At 38.9% G+C, this 15,147-nt stretch overlaps 1 protein-coding gene across 1 annotated transcript; it reads right to left on the reverse strand.

The window, feature by feature from the left end:
- Positions 1–1,284: 1,284 nt before the first annotated feature.
- xrcc5 (X-ray repair complementing defective repair in Chinese hamster cells 5) lies at positions 1,285–15,052 on the reverse strand. The gene is made up of 21 exons (XM_072685036.1): positions 15,017–15,052; positions 12,651–12,764; positions 12,376–12,559; positions 11,818–11,866; positions 11,593–11,715; positions 11,255–11,437; positions 10,989–11,103; positions 10,735–10,873; positions 9,684–9,796; positions 9,265–9,327; positions 8,908–9,045; positions 8,726–8,816; positions 7,711–7,841; positions 7,158–7,354; positions 6,709–6,793; positions 4,726–4,795; positions 3,841–3,950; positions 2,007–2,103; positions 1,857–1,924; positions 1,650–1,724; positions 1,285–1,546 (listed from the first exon to the last, which is right to left on the reverse strand). Exons 1-21 carry the CDS (start codon positions 15,032–15,034, stop codon positions 1,532–1,534), a joined length of 2,178 nt encoding a protein of 725 aa, XP_072541137.1. The 5' UTR covers positions 15,035–15,052; the 3' UTR covers positions 1,285–1,531.
- Between the last annotated feature and the right edge of the window lie 95 nt (positions 15,053–15,147).

The raw sequence follows: 15,147 nt of genomic DNA on the forward strand, positions 1-15,147 counted from the left end.
AACCTGGGTGGATGTGCAGGTGTGACCAGTGCCCCCGCCTATTTTGGAAACCAAAATAAACATATAACATATAAACATATATTTATACATATATAAAATGACGTGGCATAATGGGCTGCAATTCAACCTTTCTTTTTTTTACTTTTGTTGTTTTAAGTTGATCACTGTTGAAGACTGATGATACCCACAATAATATATACTCAGAGAAGTATATTATGATACAATTTTGCACAATGAACTTTGTCACTTACCATTCTGTACAGTGTTGATTACAACCACCGTCCTTTGCAAGCCACGTCATGTATCCAAAAAGTGTCTTCGACACTATGGATTCATGAACAGTTGCAACAACAAGCTGACCTGAGGCCTACACTGCCTATGTAGCTTTAAAGTACAGTGGTAGTGTTAAAAGCATTCATATTGTTTTAATCAGCAAATCTTAAAGCTCTTTTAGTGTACCCAAAGCAGCAAACAGGCTCTGCAGCTGTCTCTAATTAAACAGGTGTGCTCATTCAAATGCACTCAAGAGCTAGTCTTGATTATATGTTTTACATGTGCTCTTGGAGTGTGTTGTCGGTGTCTGACAGCTTAGGAAGTGCGGCAAGCTATGACTGATATAATTTCATCTTCAAATTTGCATGTCTTGGTCAGAGTCATGATGGTTTCAGAGCTTAGCTGGAACCACTGGACGCTAGGAGTGCAAGTGCGTCACAGGGTACCACATGCAACCATTCACTCACACTTGGGGGCAAATTAGCATAGCCAATCCACCTACCAGCATGAAGAACACTTCTCACTCCTGACCAGAGCCAGGATAGGTTGGGTAAAACAAGACCAAAGCTTTCAAAAACTGAGGAATGAAAGCGGTTTGATTCACCATAAGAAATAGTAAAAGCTGATTAGCTAAAAACATTTTTGATAACCAATCAAAGCTCTTGACAGTGAAGAAATAATCAAGATCAAAAAATCAAGATCTCCATTCACCAGGTAGATGCAATGAAGGTTTCCATATGTATAATATATAATGGAGATGTGTTTTACTGACTTAGCAAAGTAGTAGCAAAACTACTTTAACATGGCTAAAATTAAGATGACTGGATCATTAACCTAGTTTTAATAAGCTAATAAGCTAGAGTGTCCATGTTTTTCAAAAATTGATGACAGGACCGAAGTGTTTCAATAAGGGGATTACATCATGAATGGATTGCAGTGGATACAAAAAATATATATATAAAACAATATTGGAATGTTTAAATTTATTTATTTATTTATAATTGGTGGTAAACATGTTTGGATCGAAACAACACACAAAAACAAACAAACCAAAAAACTCAAAACATTAAAATACATTCATAAAGAAACAGTGTTTATGAATACATACCTGACTGCGGCCAAAAGGCAACAATCTAAATTGTGAAATTATTATTCGAAAGATAAGCATCCCTGTTCTTATAACATAATCTAGAAAACAACAGGTGCCCAGACAAGAGAGGAACAAAGGCAGAACAAAGGGAAAATGTGAGATGGTTGTTCACATCATGTCCAGCTGTGTAAAGAAAGATAAGTACAGATCAGAAAAGGCGCAGTATGAATATACCACAGTACAAAGCTTCAGAGTAAACACTCCTCGCATCAACAACCATGCTTACCAAATCATCCACATCTCCTCCGTCGTCCTGGGACGGAGCAGCTGCCTCCTCCTCTTTCTCCTCGGACATCAAAAACTAGGGAGATAAAAACTCCTTTAGTTAAAAGTAAACATACACATGGCAGAGTACTGAACCCAATAACTCACTGAGTAACATTTTGTTTCTGGGCACCAGAGAAGAGTGAAACACTGAAAGCATGTTAAGCACCTGCTCGGCTTCTTGTTTGGAGACTGTGCTGCTCTCCACTTCGTCCTTATTGATTAATGTTAGAGCATCTGCAAACAGAGAGCTGTGTTATTCACCAATGTAGTTGGCTAATGATTCAGTAAATAAAAAAACCCTCTTGTTTATACAAACCTTGAACAAGCAGATCCCAGAAATCCTGAAGATTACGGTCTGGAACGCTCCTCTTCAGAGACTGCATGTAGCTGTTGAAAAGTTCTGCATTGGAAGCCTAGGGAGGGTAAAATCTGATGTTAACAGGCTTTAGAGTTGAATACCAAATTCAAAATTTCATACTGATAACCCAACAGCACAACAAATATGAACATTAATTATATATGTATAAATGTAACATCAATTAATTAAAACATCATTAGAAAGCTGGACTTTTGCAGTGCCGATGCCCTTTTGGAAGCACAAGCATTACAAGCATCCAGCACTAGCAATCTTCTAGGGACGTGTAATAATAAAGTGATCACTGCAACTGCTTGGACTAATGTTGTGATAATGATTATTAACTGCGATTAACACATTTCAGTACATAGTCACAGAACTCTAAGTGTAAATGGTCATTATGTGCCAGCCTGTGAGAACATCAGTGCTTTGTTAGGAAACTGAGAACAGTCGTCAGGAACATCCGAGCGTTTAGTGCACTCTGAAGGACAATTCCTGTGCTTCATTCGAGTGCTCGTTACAGAAATGGCTCATTTGTTGGCCCCGATTATAAAAGAGGGCAGGCTACAAATGGCCTTTGCCGTTTGCGTTATTCTAGAGACGATTCCGGTTAAAGCATTAATTGTTACCTTTACCTGCTGTACAGTTACACTAAATGCTTACTGCTGACACAGATGAGCAAATGCACATACATAGCTTGTCTAGTTCTTGTAGAGAAATCAACAGACTAGGACTAGATAAACATGAATTCACTGGGATCATGTCTAAAAACAGACATGGGCTGTGGGAGTATAAAGCCCCTTTAGAACTAAGCTGTGGAGCAGAGGAGCTGTGTTCTCTGAAATTATGGTGTACCATCCAATACTTCTGTGCAAAGTCTGGGAGTTGGGGGATAAGGTGGGGTGGTGATCATCCAGCATCCTGACCTTACTATTGCTCTTGCCGCTGAGTGCAATCAAATTCTCATAGCCTTCCCTGGACAGTAGTGATTGTTACACCAACATAAGCAGGAGAATGAATGCAAGAACTCCAAATAAGTTTCACAAGAAATGTAAGTTTTTAAATCAGTGAACAATGATACAATTTCCACCTCACAATGCACATAACATTAAATATAGCAATAATAAAGATGATTATGATAATGATGATGATGATGATTATTATTATTATTCAGATGTATTTGCTGGCTGAAAATCAACAATAGTCATATAATTGCTGTCAGAATATTGTATTTCCAAAACAATAACTTCACAGGAGAAGGAAAACTTACATTTTAAATGGTTAAAAAGGCCATTTGGGCCATTTCTATTGGTCCATTCGTCATGCAATTGCGACACAATGTTGCAAGGAAAATTAGTGTTTTTAAACTGTAAAATATTTTACTATATATAGTAAAATATTTTACAGTTTAAAAACACTAATTTTCCTTGCAACATTGTGTCGCAATTGCATGACGAATAGACCAATAGAAATGGCCCAAATGGCCATTATATATATATAGTGTCTATTCATAAACTCCAGTTTTGTTTTATGCACACAGTGACGCTTTTAAACCTGGCCTAAAAGCACATAAGCATCTCAGAACTGAATATATTTAAAAGTAGAAAAATTTAAATCTGATATCTATTTTCAGATTTTAAGAATCCACAGAAATATTGGTCTTGGATTGGAGCACCTAGCAATAAATTCTAGTGAGCCTGCTAAAAATGCATGTGCGTTAGTTCAGCTACTGGCTGGCAGTAATTGATCATTATGTAAGCCCTAATTGAATACTGAGCTTTAATTGAGCATTCACCTTTACGGACTGCTCCCTGAAGGCCTGGATGCAGGTGATGGTCTTCATGTAGTAGTCAGTGCTCCTGTTGCCCAGCAACTGCTCCATCCTGTGGGTTAGCTGCTCACATGCTGTCAAGGGCCCAAAACAAAGAGAGTCATGGGGACAGAAAGACAAGAGCCAAACAGTAGAGCGGCACCATTATGACAAAGGTGACAATTGCAGTTATTTCTGCTCACAATGTGAAGGCGATTAGCAGCTGTGATCAACAGAGATACATTTCAATAGCTAGTGATTCAGCAGCTAGAGACAGTGTTAGTGATTCACTGCTTGTGGCCACCCGTGTTTTTCCATTTCGACCGGGCAGCAGGCCCACCGTACAATAAGAAACTTCTGTGATCTGTTTCAGGGCTCGTTTGTTGTGTGCTATTATGGATGATTTATGCAGATGAGATCAGATGGAACACAAGAAATGTGAAAAACTGAGATATTTAATGTACAATTAATGTACAATTATGTATAGCCCTACAGTAAAGAACAGTGCAGAATAAAATGATGTGTCATATTATTCATTAGGGAATAATACATTTGCCTCATTTAATATTCCCTTGGACGAATAATAAGCTAGACAGCTAGACATTAAATGTGAAAATGAAACAATGTTAGAAAGGAAAATTGTAGAATTCTGTTTTAGTCATCTTAAGAACCGTCATCAGACTATGACTACACAATAAAAAGGGCAAAAGGTTCTTCTAACTAACTAAAGCGCTACAGCGTACACCTGACTCCAGCCCTTGTTGTCTACCTTTTTCATAGACAGTTCAAAGTACAAGGTACAAAGTTCCCAAATAATAAAAGACCATTTTTAAAACTCAAAAACATAAAAACCGTGCATTTAAATCTTACCTTGGTCAAAAGGAATTGTCTTCTGCTGAATTAAAACCCGGAAGTCTTTTGCAGGGTTCACACTACCAACCTTCAGAAGTAACATAACAAGGATGCATATTAAGGAATTATGCCATATTAAGCCATAAAGAAATTTCTAAAACATTGGTAAGAACTGGCAAATAAGCTCATTTAAAAATTCAAGTCAGCCTGTTAAACATCTATGGTTGTATTCATTTTTATGTTCTGTTTCGGTGTCAGTTTTAGCTAATGCTGACTCTCTTCTTGACTAGTCAAATGTAACCAACAGATGCTAATGTAGCTTGAATGAGCAGTTTTTTTGGCACATCTCCCTAATTCTAAAAATGGCTCATATTTATCAAACCTCTCAGTGTATAAATGCTGATCTGGGTTTAGTTAAAGTTCTCTGAATTCAATTAGACACCTGATGAGAGGTGATGGATCAAACTTTTACTCAGAGAAGCAAATGAGGTCCAGTGTTTGCATGAGTTGCAGTTCCTACTTGCACTGGTTGTCAACAACTACTATGGTGGATACTCTTACTCCTGGTGAGGTTTCTGGTATCTCACATAGGCTCAACAATGAGAAGTTAAATAAATAAATAAATAAATAAATAAATAAATAAATAAATAAATTTGAAAACTAAATATTTTAAATTCACTTTGGTTAATAACCATCATGTCACAAATCTGATCAACCAGGGCTCCAGGAATAGTTATGTGTTTAAAATAAGGCTGTACGATATTGGACACCTTGCAATATTCTGCGATATATAGTGCAATATTAAAAAACAAAAACCATATAAATACAGGTATTCTCACCAGAATAAACCCGAAATCAATGATCACACGTCATGATAATAATGCACTCAGAGTATCCGAGATTGGAGTAAAATAAACGATATCGTGCAGATATAAACTGCCTCTGGTAGATGAAATTGAAACCAGAAGTTTACATACACTATATGAAAAGACACATATGCATTTTTCTCTCTGTCTGACATGAAATTAGAATAAACTATTCCAGTTTTAGGTCAAAAAGGATTACCAAAATTATTATCCTTATTATTAATAAGGAGAGAGGGATTTTTTAAAGTAAAAAGTTTAAATACATTTCAATAGTATTTGGTATCATTGCCCTTAAACTGTATGACTTGGGTCAAACGTTTTGGATATCCTTCCACAAGTTTCTCACAATAGTTGGCAGAATTTTTTACCCATTCCTCCTGACAGAACTGGTGTAACTGAGCCAAGTTTGTAGGCCGCCTTGCTCGCACATGCTTTACCAGCTTCAGCCAGCATTTTCACAAGGTCTTTAGCTTTTGTTCTTGGGTTGATTTGGGCACATTTTGGACCGAAGCACGTTCATCTCCGGGACACAGAACCTGTCTCCTTCCTGAGCGGTATGACGGCCGGACATTCCCATCCTGTTTGTGCTTGCATATAATTGTTTTTACAGATGAACGAGGCTCTATCAGGCATCTGGAAATTGCAACTAAGGAAGAGCCAGACTTGTGCGAGTCCACAATTCTCTTCCTGATATCGTAGCTGATTTCTTTTTGACTTTCCCATGATGTTACACAAAGAAGCAGTGTGTTTTAGGTGGATGTATTTTAAGGTACACAGGTGTGTCTCTAATTAACTCAGATGTTGCCATTAAACCTATCAGAAGCTTCCAAAGAAATGACATCATATGGGCTGTGCCAAATTGTTTAAAGGCATAATAATCTTAGTGTTTTTATGATTTACTTAGTGTAAACTTTTGACATTGAAGAAAGTAATAAAAATTGCCATAAAAATCCCTCTCTCATTATTCTGGCATTTAGCAAATAGAAATAACTTTGGGAATCCTTATTGACCTAAAACGGGAAAAGTTTATTGTAATTTCATTCATTCATTCATTAACACAGTTCATCAATCAGTTTACAATCAGTTTAATCAGTCTACACAACCATGAGGTAGGCTGCTTGTTTAACTCTCTCACCGAGGTAATGTTTCCCTCTGAAATCTCAGCCAGATTGAACTTGTCGTCTTCATCCATTTTGAGCTTCTTAGCATTTGGCTCCTCACTTCAGAAAGAGGGAAAAAAAATAAAAAATAAAAAAAAAATCAGCAGACTGATTTCTAAGCCCAGAGAGCAAATTAAAGCACATAAGTCTTTAAAAAAACAGGCTTGTCATGAGTTACATCCACTTCTATGTAACATCCAAAGCAGTGTCCCTTTTAAAAACTTGAGTTTAGTCTAGGACTTGTCTTAGACTTGTCTTTGTTTGTGTCTGGAACATCAGTCAAGCTTCTTTCCTGAATATAAATGAAACCCATCCTCAGACTAAGAAGGAGCTTTAAAGCTGAATTACCGTTAGTGCTTAGCAATGCAACTCGTCTCTCACACATTAGGCCAGCGCCTTTCTTGCTGACTGAAGAGATTCTTACCCACTCCCAAACACGTCCACACTAGTCTTCTGCTCCTTCTTCCGCACCACCTCCTTCAGGGGGAAACATTTTTTCATCTCCTGCAGGGGGGCCTGGCAGCGGGCCGAGACAGCCTGGGGCCGGTCTAGTATCCTCTTTAGCCACGGGTCTATAGGGGGCAAGGGGGCACCTGGGTTCACACACCGATGGTGTAGGCACTGGGGTAATGACCAAAAGAAAAGCAGTAAGTCCTAATGTAGGAGTCCTCTACACAAATATCACATTTTTAAGGCATGTCTCAAATTCCATATCTAAAACTGAGGTATACTATATTTGTGTCAGTACTCAAGTGGAATTAGGGCTTGGCTCTTGGAGCTTCTGGCTCAAACAGATCTGCTTTTCCATAAATACAATAAATGCAGTTTTGGACTAAATTCATTGCTGTTTATTCTCAACGCAGGCCATAATTATGATTCATCTGTGTCTAGAAAAGCAAAAGCAGTTTCTGACTCTGACTGCTCTGAGGCAAAAGTCTGCAAATGCATGCAGCAAATAAGCTGTCTGGACCTCCTACCTGGAAAAGCCTCTGGAACTGTGGGTTGGGGATGTGGTTGACTTTGAAAATGTCCTCATTTTCTCCATCGTCACCCTCCTCCACCAGCATCATGGAGTCAATGAGAGCATCAACTGCTGACAACTGAGCCTCTGGGGACAGAGAGGTAAACCTGCATTTGTGAAAGGTTTTAGGACAGGATTACCAGCATTGTAGAAGACTTTCATTATACCATCATTAGATCTCCACGTCTTGGTTTCAGATGCTGATCAGGGTCTGGTGTCTCTTGAACTTGATGAATTTGAAATGCCTCTCGATTTATTGAAATTTGGCATTGAAAGTCAAACTTCTTTTGCTTTTATTTTTTACATTTATAGCATTTGGCAGCTGCTCGTACCTAAAGCAACTTGTATGTGTTACTGAGGTATGCAGTTGCAGATCATCAGTCAGCTGTCTACACAACCTTTGGTAAGATGCTGAATCTCAGGTCAACATTTTATTTATTATTTATTATATCTTTTTTTTTTTTTTTTATAACTCTCTCACAAGGTAATGTTTCCCTTTGAACTTCGAAGCAAGTTTTACATGTTACTGAGCTACATGGAGGGAGTATTAGGAGTCTTAATCAAGGATTATTAATGGTATAAAGCAGTTTGCTTGCCCAGGTAGGAACCGAACCCCAGTCTGCTGCATGGAGGGCAGCGGGATTGCCCACTACACTGCACTACACAAACTGTTATTTGTAACACTTCCCTAAGAAAAGAAATAAACACAATTAAAAGCTTTGTTTAGCTGTAAAGAGCTTAATTTCTGGCTTATTTTTGACACAATTCTGCCACAGAGTAAGTCCACAGTAGAAAACAGAATGTCTTCACTTGGGCAAACTTTCCATGTTGCCTTATTAACATGAGGATACACACAGGCACATTTTATAAATTATTATAAAAAAATAATAATAATAATAATAATAAATAATTAAATAAATAACTAAATTATCTTGCCCAAAAGAAATCCACAAGCCCATCAAAATCCACACCTGAGGGAGCAAACTTCTTGTTGTTCTCCAAGGAGGGGAACGCAAACTGACGGAGGTCCTCCATGTACGGTAACTGGACATACATCAGACACTGGGCACCAGAGGAAACAGAGGATGTGACTCCCAACGTATCAGTGACATTTAGCATATATACAGCATTTCAGTATGACACACACACGTACCTCATATTTCTCTTTGATGCAAGGAAAAGCAGCTCCAACCTGTGGGTTGCTGCGGCGGTCATAAGCATAGCGAACAATAGCCACCATATTTAGACTGTCCAGTGCACGGATCAGAGCAGAGAGGGCAACAGCTGCATGCTGATCGCACACACAAACAACAATACAGAAACAGAGGCTAAAGTAATGTTTAACAGACACACATTAGACCCGAACTTAATTACTGAAAATGCATTTTGCTCTAAAACTAGGCATAATCTGTTATAAATATTATCCATTGCACAACAACAGATAGAAGTAGAGAAGCAGTAAAGCTACTAGCTTTTTTTTTACTTCAATTCTCAAATCAAATCTTCTCACCTCATCTTCTTTAGCAGGAAAAACCTTAATGACTTGGGTGCCCATGAAATGATGACGATTAATCTGTATTGGAAAGAAAAAACAAAGGCAAAAATACACCTACTGTATGAAATGTTCTATTTGTTTATGTAGCTGACACATGCATTACACACTGAACCCTCATGTTAATCAAATTGGAACACTTCCCATTCATACTGGTGTGGATCAAGAAAGTGAGAATCCTTTTAAAATTTGACACCATCAGGAAAAGTGGTTCTCAAATGTGGCTCCTCAGAGGGTCCACATTTTTACCCCATCCCAATTCACAACATATAGGAATGCAGACCGTCTGTAGGGGCCCAGAAAACCAACTGGAAACCACCAATCTAAAATATTCTGGTTTGCTGAGAAAGTGCTCCATCTAGTGGTGAAACACTTACCGGCTCCTGCTTGGCAAAGCCAAGTACAGCAAAGCTCTTTCCATCCGACTTATACTTCATCTGGTCTTGGTCCACTTTAGAGAACGGGACAATGTCACTACCATAACGAAAACCTGATGAAGAACATGAGAGTTGAACAAAACTAGAAGTTGAATTTAATCATGCAGTGGGATTTAATTATGGAGATGCAGTATACATATAAATATTAGAGTTTGTACTAAACCCCAAACCCCAATGATTACATCTGAAAAGACACATATATATATATATATATATATATATATATATATATATATATATATATATATATATATATATATATATATAAAAAATAATAATACTTTTTTTTATCAAGCCTCCAAGCCTGATTCATTAGTCATTTTCGAACTAAACAGTGCAGGAGGTAAGATGGAACCCAACTCTATCGGGTCTATGGGTAGGTAGACAGACAAACAAAGAAAATGAATGACTAAGATGAGTAAATGTGATAGCTTTTGGGTTTGATTAGTTTTGCTTGTAAATTAGCTTTCGCAACAATTCTAACACAGTGGGACACCGCAGGACACCACATTTTTATGCTTAGGTGTTTTTTAATGATTATTTCTGCACCATGGGTCTGAGAACAACCTAATTTCAATCCTCTCTAGGTCCTGTACATATTGCAGTTTTTACAATAAAGTTGACTTTGACTATTACAAGTATAAACCACAACAGCTTTGGGATTGGTGGGGGTACTGGGGGTAATGTGGGCTGTAGCCAAAATCTATAGTAATTTATTGGTTATTGAAAAGTTATTCACAGGGCATACTTTAAAGAGCAAGGTTAACCTAATTAAAAAACAAGCACTGAGTTGTCTGGGGCTTAAAGAAACTAGGGTTAAATAAGTACTACTGTAATACTGTAATGCTATCATCCAAATCAAGTGAAGCACTGTAATTCATTTAATTCCCTGTGCAAAGTAAAATCCATAAAGAAGGGTAATAGCCTACTAACTTTAAACTCCCTAAGCAAGCAGCCACAGAGTTTGGTGCCCACAGTTCCCTGATATCACCTTGAATAGTGTCATCTTTCTGCACTTCAGTCTCGTTGTCATCATTGAGGCAGTAGACCGTCTCTCTTTTCACGTCGTCTTTCAGGTGACTCTCAGCATCCACCACAGCCCAGGACTTCTTAACCTTCTCCTCACACACCTAGACAGCATAGACAGTACTAGCGTACTTCTGTATCTGCCTTTTATAATCCATTAACTGCTCTCTCTGTATCACTTAAGTGTGTTAAATTGCTGTAAACCCTGCCAGAACTTACAGCTTTGTATCCAATGATCCGGATGGAAAGGGAACTGCCAATGGTGAGCTGACAGGGCCAGGCCATGGGCCGCCTCTCAATGCGCTTAAACATGGACAGCTTCTCCACAGCATCACTGCTCAACAAACACAACAGCTCAGAGTTTTTTTTCTGGGACTTAACCTGCAGAGCATCAAACTTATTTAACATAAAACTAAATGTTAACTAATTACAATGGCTTAATTTTGCAATGGCTCTGTCAGCCTCATTTTCATGATCCTCTGCACCTGAAGGTATAGACTTCGTCCAAGGCATCCTCGTCATCAAGAGAGGCCATGACTTGCTTAACCATCTCCAGGCCCTGCTTTTGTTCCCTACTCAGGCCTTTTCCCCCCTGGTGTGGATGCCTTGGACCTGCTCCATCTCCCCGTCCATCAGCCTCTTCATTAGCATCTGCAGGGAAAGGCAAACTAAAGAGCAAACATACAAAGCATGATTAAGGACGATGCAACTGAAGAGGTCAACTCAGATTTCCAAATTAGACATAACTAAGGAAGTCAATGCTGTTTAAAATAAGTGGTGATGCCAGCAAAATGTCTGTGCTGAATCATTAAAAAAGACTCACAAAAACTGCAGAGTAATGCCAGCTTTTTTCAAGTTCCCAATGATGATATCCAGCTGATCAGCGCAGGTTGGTGTGTTGAGGTCAGTGAGCAGAGCGATATTCAGCCTCTCATACTTCTTCCCCCTAAAAACACATCATGTAGGTTCATCATGCAAAAATCAGGAAATATATCTGTATATAAAATATAGTCAATTGAAGGAGAAATTGTGTAGTAAATACCCTTACATCGTTTCTTTTTGCAGAAGATCCATGCAAACAACAAGTGCGTCAAGCCCTGTTAATTACAGAGTCACGGATTCAATACTGTCAATACTGTGTTTGTGTGTGTGTACACAATTAGGAAGGCCAATTACCCAATTCCCATTCATGTGAACTCCCCCTATCACTAGCAATACCCCCAACACTAGGATTGTGCTGTCTAGCATATATTCTCTGACACATGTGAAGTCAGCAATCCTCTGCCAGGCAGCCAGCACACTCGGAGGAAACCGCACCTCTCCAGCTGCGATACAACAGTTAACAGATGCCTGTGCTGACCAACATCATGCTAGAAGTGATGTGGGAGGACTTGCCATCAACCCACCCCTAAGAGAGCAAGGCCAATTGTGCTCTCCTGGACTCCGGCTGCCGATGGCAAGCAGCACGACCCAGGATTCAAACCAGCCATCATTGAGTCCACTGATAGTCTATATCTTTTATGGCTGAATTTAGAAGACTCTTAAAGATTATTAAGATTTATGTTTCAACCCCGTGTCATCTGGTGAGAGACCTCAGAAAGGATACAGTCTGCATGCTGACTACCAGGCTGCAGCTCATTTGCAATTTCCTCCAGCAGTATAAAGTCTGGCAACATCAGATGTCGATGTATGGAGATGTTCTGGTACTGGCCATCTTGGGCCAGAGGATTCTTTGTGTTGTCTGTACCAAAAAGGACCACAGCCAACTCATCTTTGTTTTCAGCAAAAACCTGTAACAGTTGCAAAGTCATGCTCAGATTCCCTGCAGAGACTGTGAATAAGCAAAAACATGGAATAATATATTCAGATAAAGCAACATACCTGCCGCTGGATACATTTCTGAATGACCTTCTTGGCTTGTTCGAATGGGGGTTCCTGACCAGGAGCTGAGTTGCTCATGGAGAAGCCCACATCCATGCAAAGCACCAAAGCGGACTACAGACAGAAAGAGACAGAGGGACAGAAATTAGTGAGCAGAGCTACACTATATGTCCAAATGTTTGTAGACACCTCTTCTAATAAATGCATTAAGCTACTTTAAGTTGTACCCATTGTTGAAACAGACGTGTAAATGCACACACACAGCTTGTCTAGTCCCTGTACAGAAGCACTGCCAACAGAATAGGAGCAGATAAACATGAACCTATTGGAACCATGCCTAATGTCAGGAGTGGGAGGATTTGGGGATCAGGGGATGAGGAGCGGTGTCAATCATCCAACATACTGACCTCACTAACTCTCTTGTCACTGAATGAAATCAAATGAAATCCTCACAGCAATAAGGAAAGCCTTACATGGACAGTACACACAGTTACTCCATCAAAATCAGGATAAACTATTTTAACACCATTGATTTTGAAGAAATTACAAATGAGGTGTCCCAATACTTACACTTACATTTATGGCATTTAGCTGACACTCTTATCCAGAGCGACTTACAAGGTTACTCGTATTACAGAGGTGGGCCAATGTAGTGTTAGGAGTCTTGCCCAAGGACCCTTATTGGTGTGGGGCAGTATAGTCAGACTGGGAATCAAACCCCAGTATACCAAATGCTGAGGTAGCTCACTGACCAGTTGTGGTGTTATCTGTTGCCCCACACCAACCAATACCTTTATCCATAAAGTGAATATTTCGCGATAACTGAGTAACCAGTGGTTGCTCAGCGGTTAGAGCACCGGACTATCGATAACAGGGTTGTGGGTTCGATTCCTGGGCTCGGCAAGCTGCCACTGTTGGGCCCTTGAGCAAGGCCCTTTACCCTCTCTGCTCCCCGGGCGCTGGAGTTGGCTGCCCACCGCTCTGGGTGTGTGTACTCACTGCCCCTAGTGTGTGTGGTCACTACCACAGATGGGTTAAATGCAGAGGACACACTGTACAGTGACAAATACATGCACCTTGACCTTTTTTTTTTTATATTATTATTATCTGGATTTAACCTACACTAGAGACGTGTTGCGTTATTAATGGCCAGGAACCATCTATAATAAACTCCTTATAAAGGCAGGTAGTCATCTGAACGAACAGATCCTACACTTTCTATGATAGGTTTTGTGTAAAGACACTGAATGCGTAAAAGTGAATTTAACATTTGTGTTGAAGTCTTTGCTTGAGGTTGAACTCCAGATGCTTTAATAAAAAAAATAAAAAAAAGGGAGAATCTTAAATTTCTACTCATGGTTGGGCAAAGATGCTTATCCTATTCTTTAAAACCTTTGTAGGAAAAAAAAATAATGATTAGTGTGGCTAAACAAAAACAAGGCAAACAAGAAGTTCCTCCTGTTCAACACTAGGTGGTGCTGCACAGTTTACCAGCGAGTGAACAGGCAAGTTTAGACATGTCTAGGGTTTCCAAACAAGCTGCTAGTCCACTAAAAGAGTTGAACTGTAGGTGTTACATCCTAAAGCATTTACAGTATTAATAATCATGATCATATCCACAAATAATAATCTCTTATAATGATTAATAAGCGTCCTAACAAACTTAAAACTGAAAAATGACCAATGACTCGTCTCACTATCATCTGAGCTATTTTGTAAAGCACATCTAAGCATAACACATAACTAAAAACCTATATTTAAAATGATCTATAATAATAATAATAATAATATCTCTAGGCTAGTAGTTAAAGAAGGAAAAGGAAGCAAATATATTAAATATATACATATTAATATGCAATTAATTCGAAAATAAATGACAATGCAGACAACAAACGTAAAGTGAAGTTAAATTAAACATTTAAAATAATAAATAAATGAAAACGTAACATTTTCTATCTAAACAAACCTAAAACTGTCTTATTAAAAGTCTGAAGACGTTATGAATTAACCAGTCCACCTTAAAACGCAATTAAATTAACCCAAAAAATGTCTTGAGTTCCCAGAAATAAATGTATAATAATCTTCTACAAATAACGAGATTAAAGCTAAAGAAAGTATAAACGTCTAAAGCTGCTCTGTCTCAGTTAACCTGGTTTAATGACCGGCAGAACATCAACAGACGGACAGACGGGAGGAGCGGCGAGTGAGCTCAGAAGATACTGAGTCTATTAAGTCTTTTTCTGCAATCGTTCGACACAAAAACAACATGCACATTAAACTGCACAGGTGTTACCATGTTTTCTACATCATAACTGTCTTTATTAATCTCTCTAAAAAGGCGCTGTTTAGTTCGTTTCTTGAACTACCTTAGACGCTCTCGCCATCCCGCCGGTTTTACACTGTTATGGGTCCGGAGTGGAAACGCGGACGCGACACAGAGTGTTCCTCCCGGAAAAGTTCTCAGCTCCACTAGAGCCGAGCCTGCTGGTCTGCTGTT

Source organism: Salminus brasiliensis, chromosome 8 (assembly GCF_030463535.1).
Source record: "Salminus brasiliensis chromosome 8, fSalBra1.hap2, whole genome shotgun sequence".
NCBI lineage: Eukaryota > Metazoa > Chordata > Actinopteri > Characiformes > Bryconidae > Salminus > Salminus brasiliensis.

Coding starts and splice junctions, on each gene's coding strand:
- xrcc5 (XM_072685036.1), bottom strand. Junction 4,796..6,708: donor CAGAGGGAAACATTACCTCG/GTGAGAGAGTTA, acceptor TTACTTCTGAAG/GTTGGTAGTGTGAACCCTGC. Junction 1,925..2,006: donor CTGGGATCTGCTTGTTCAAG/GTTTGTATAAAC, acceptor CTCTGTTTGCAG/ATGCTCTAACATTAATCAAT.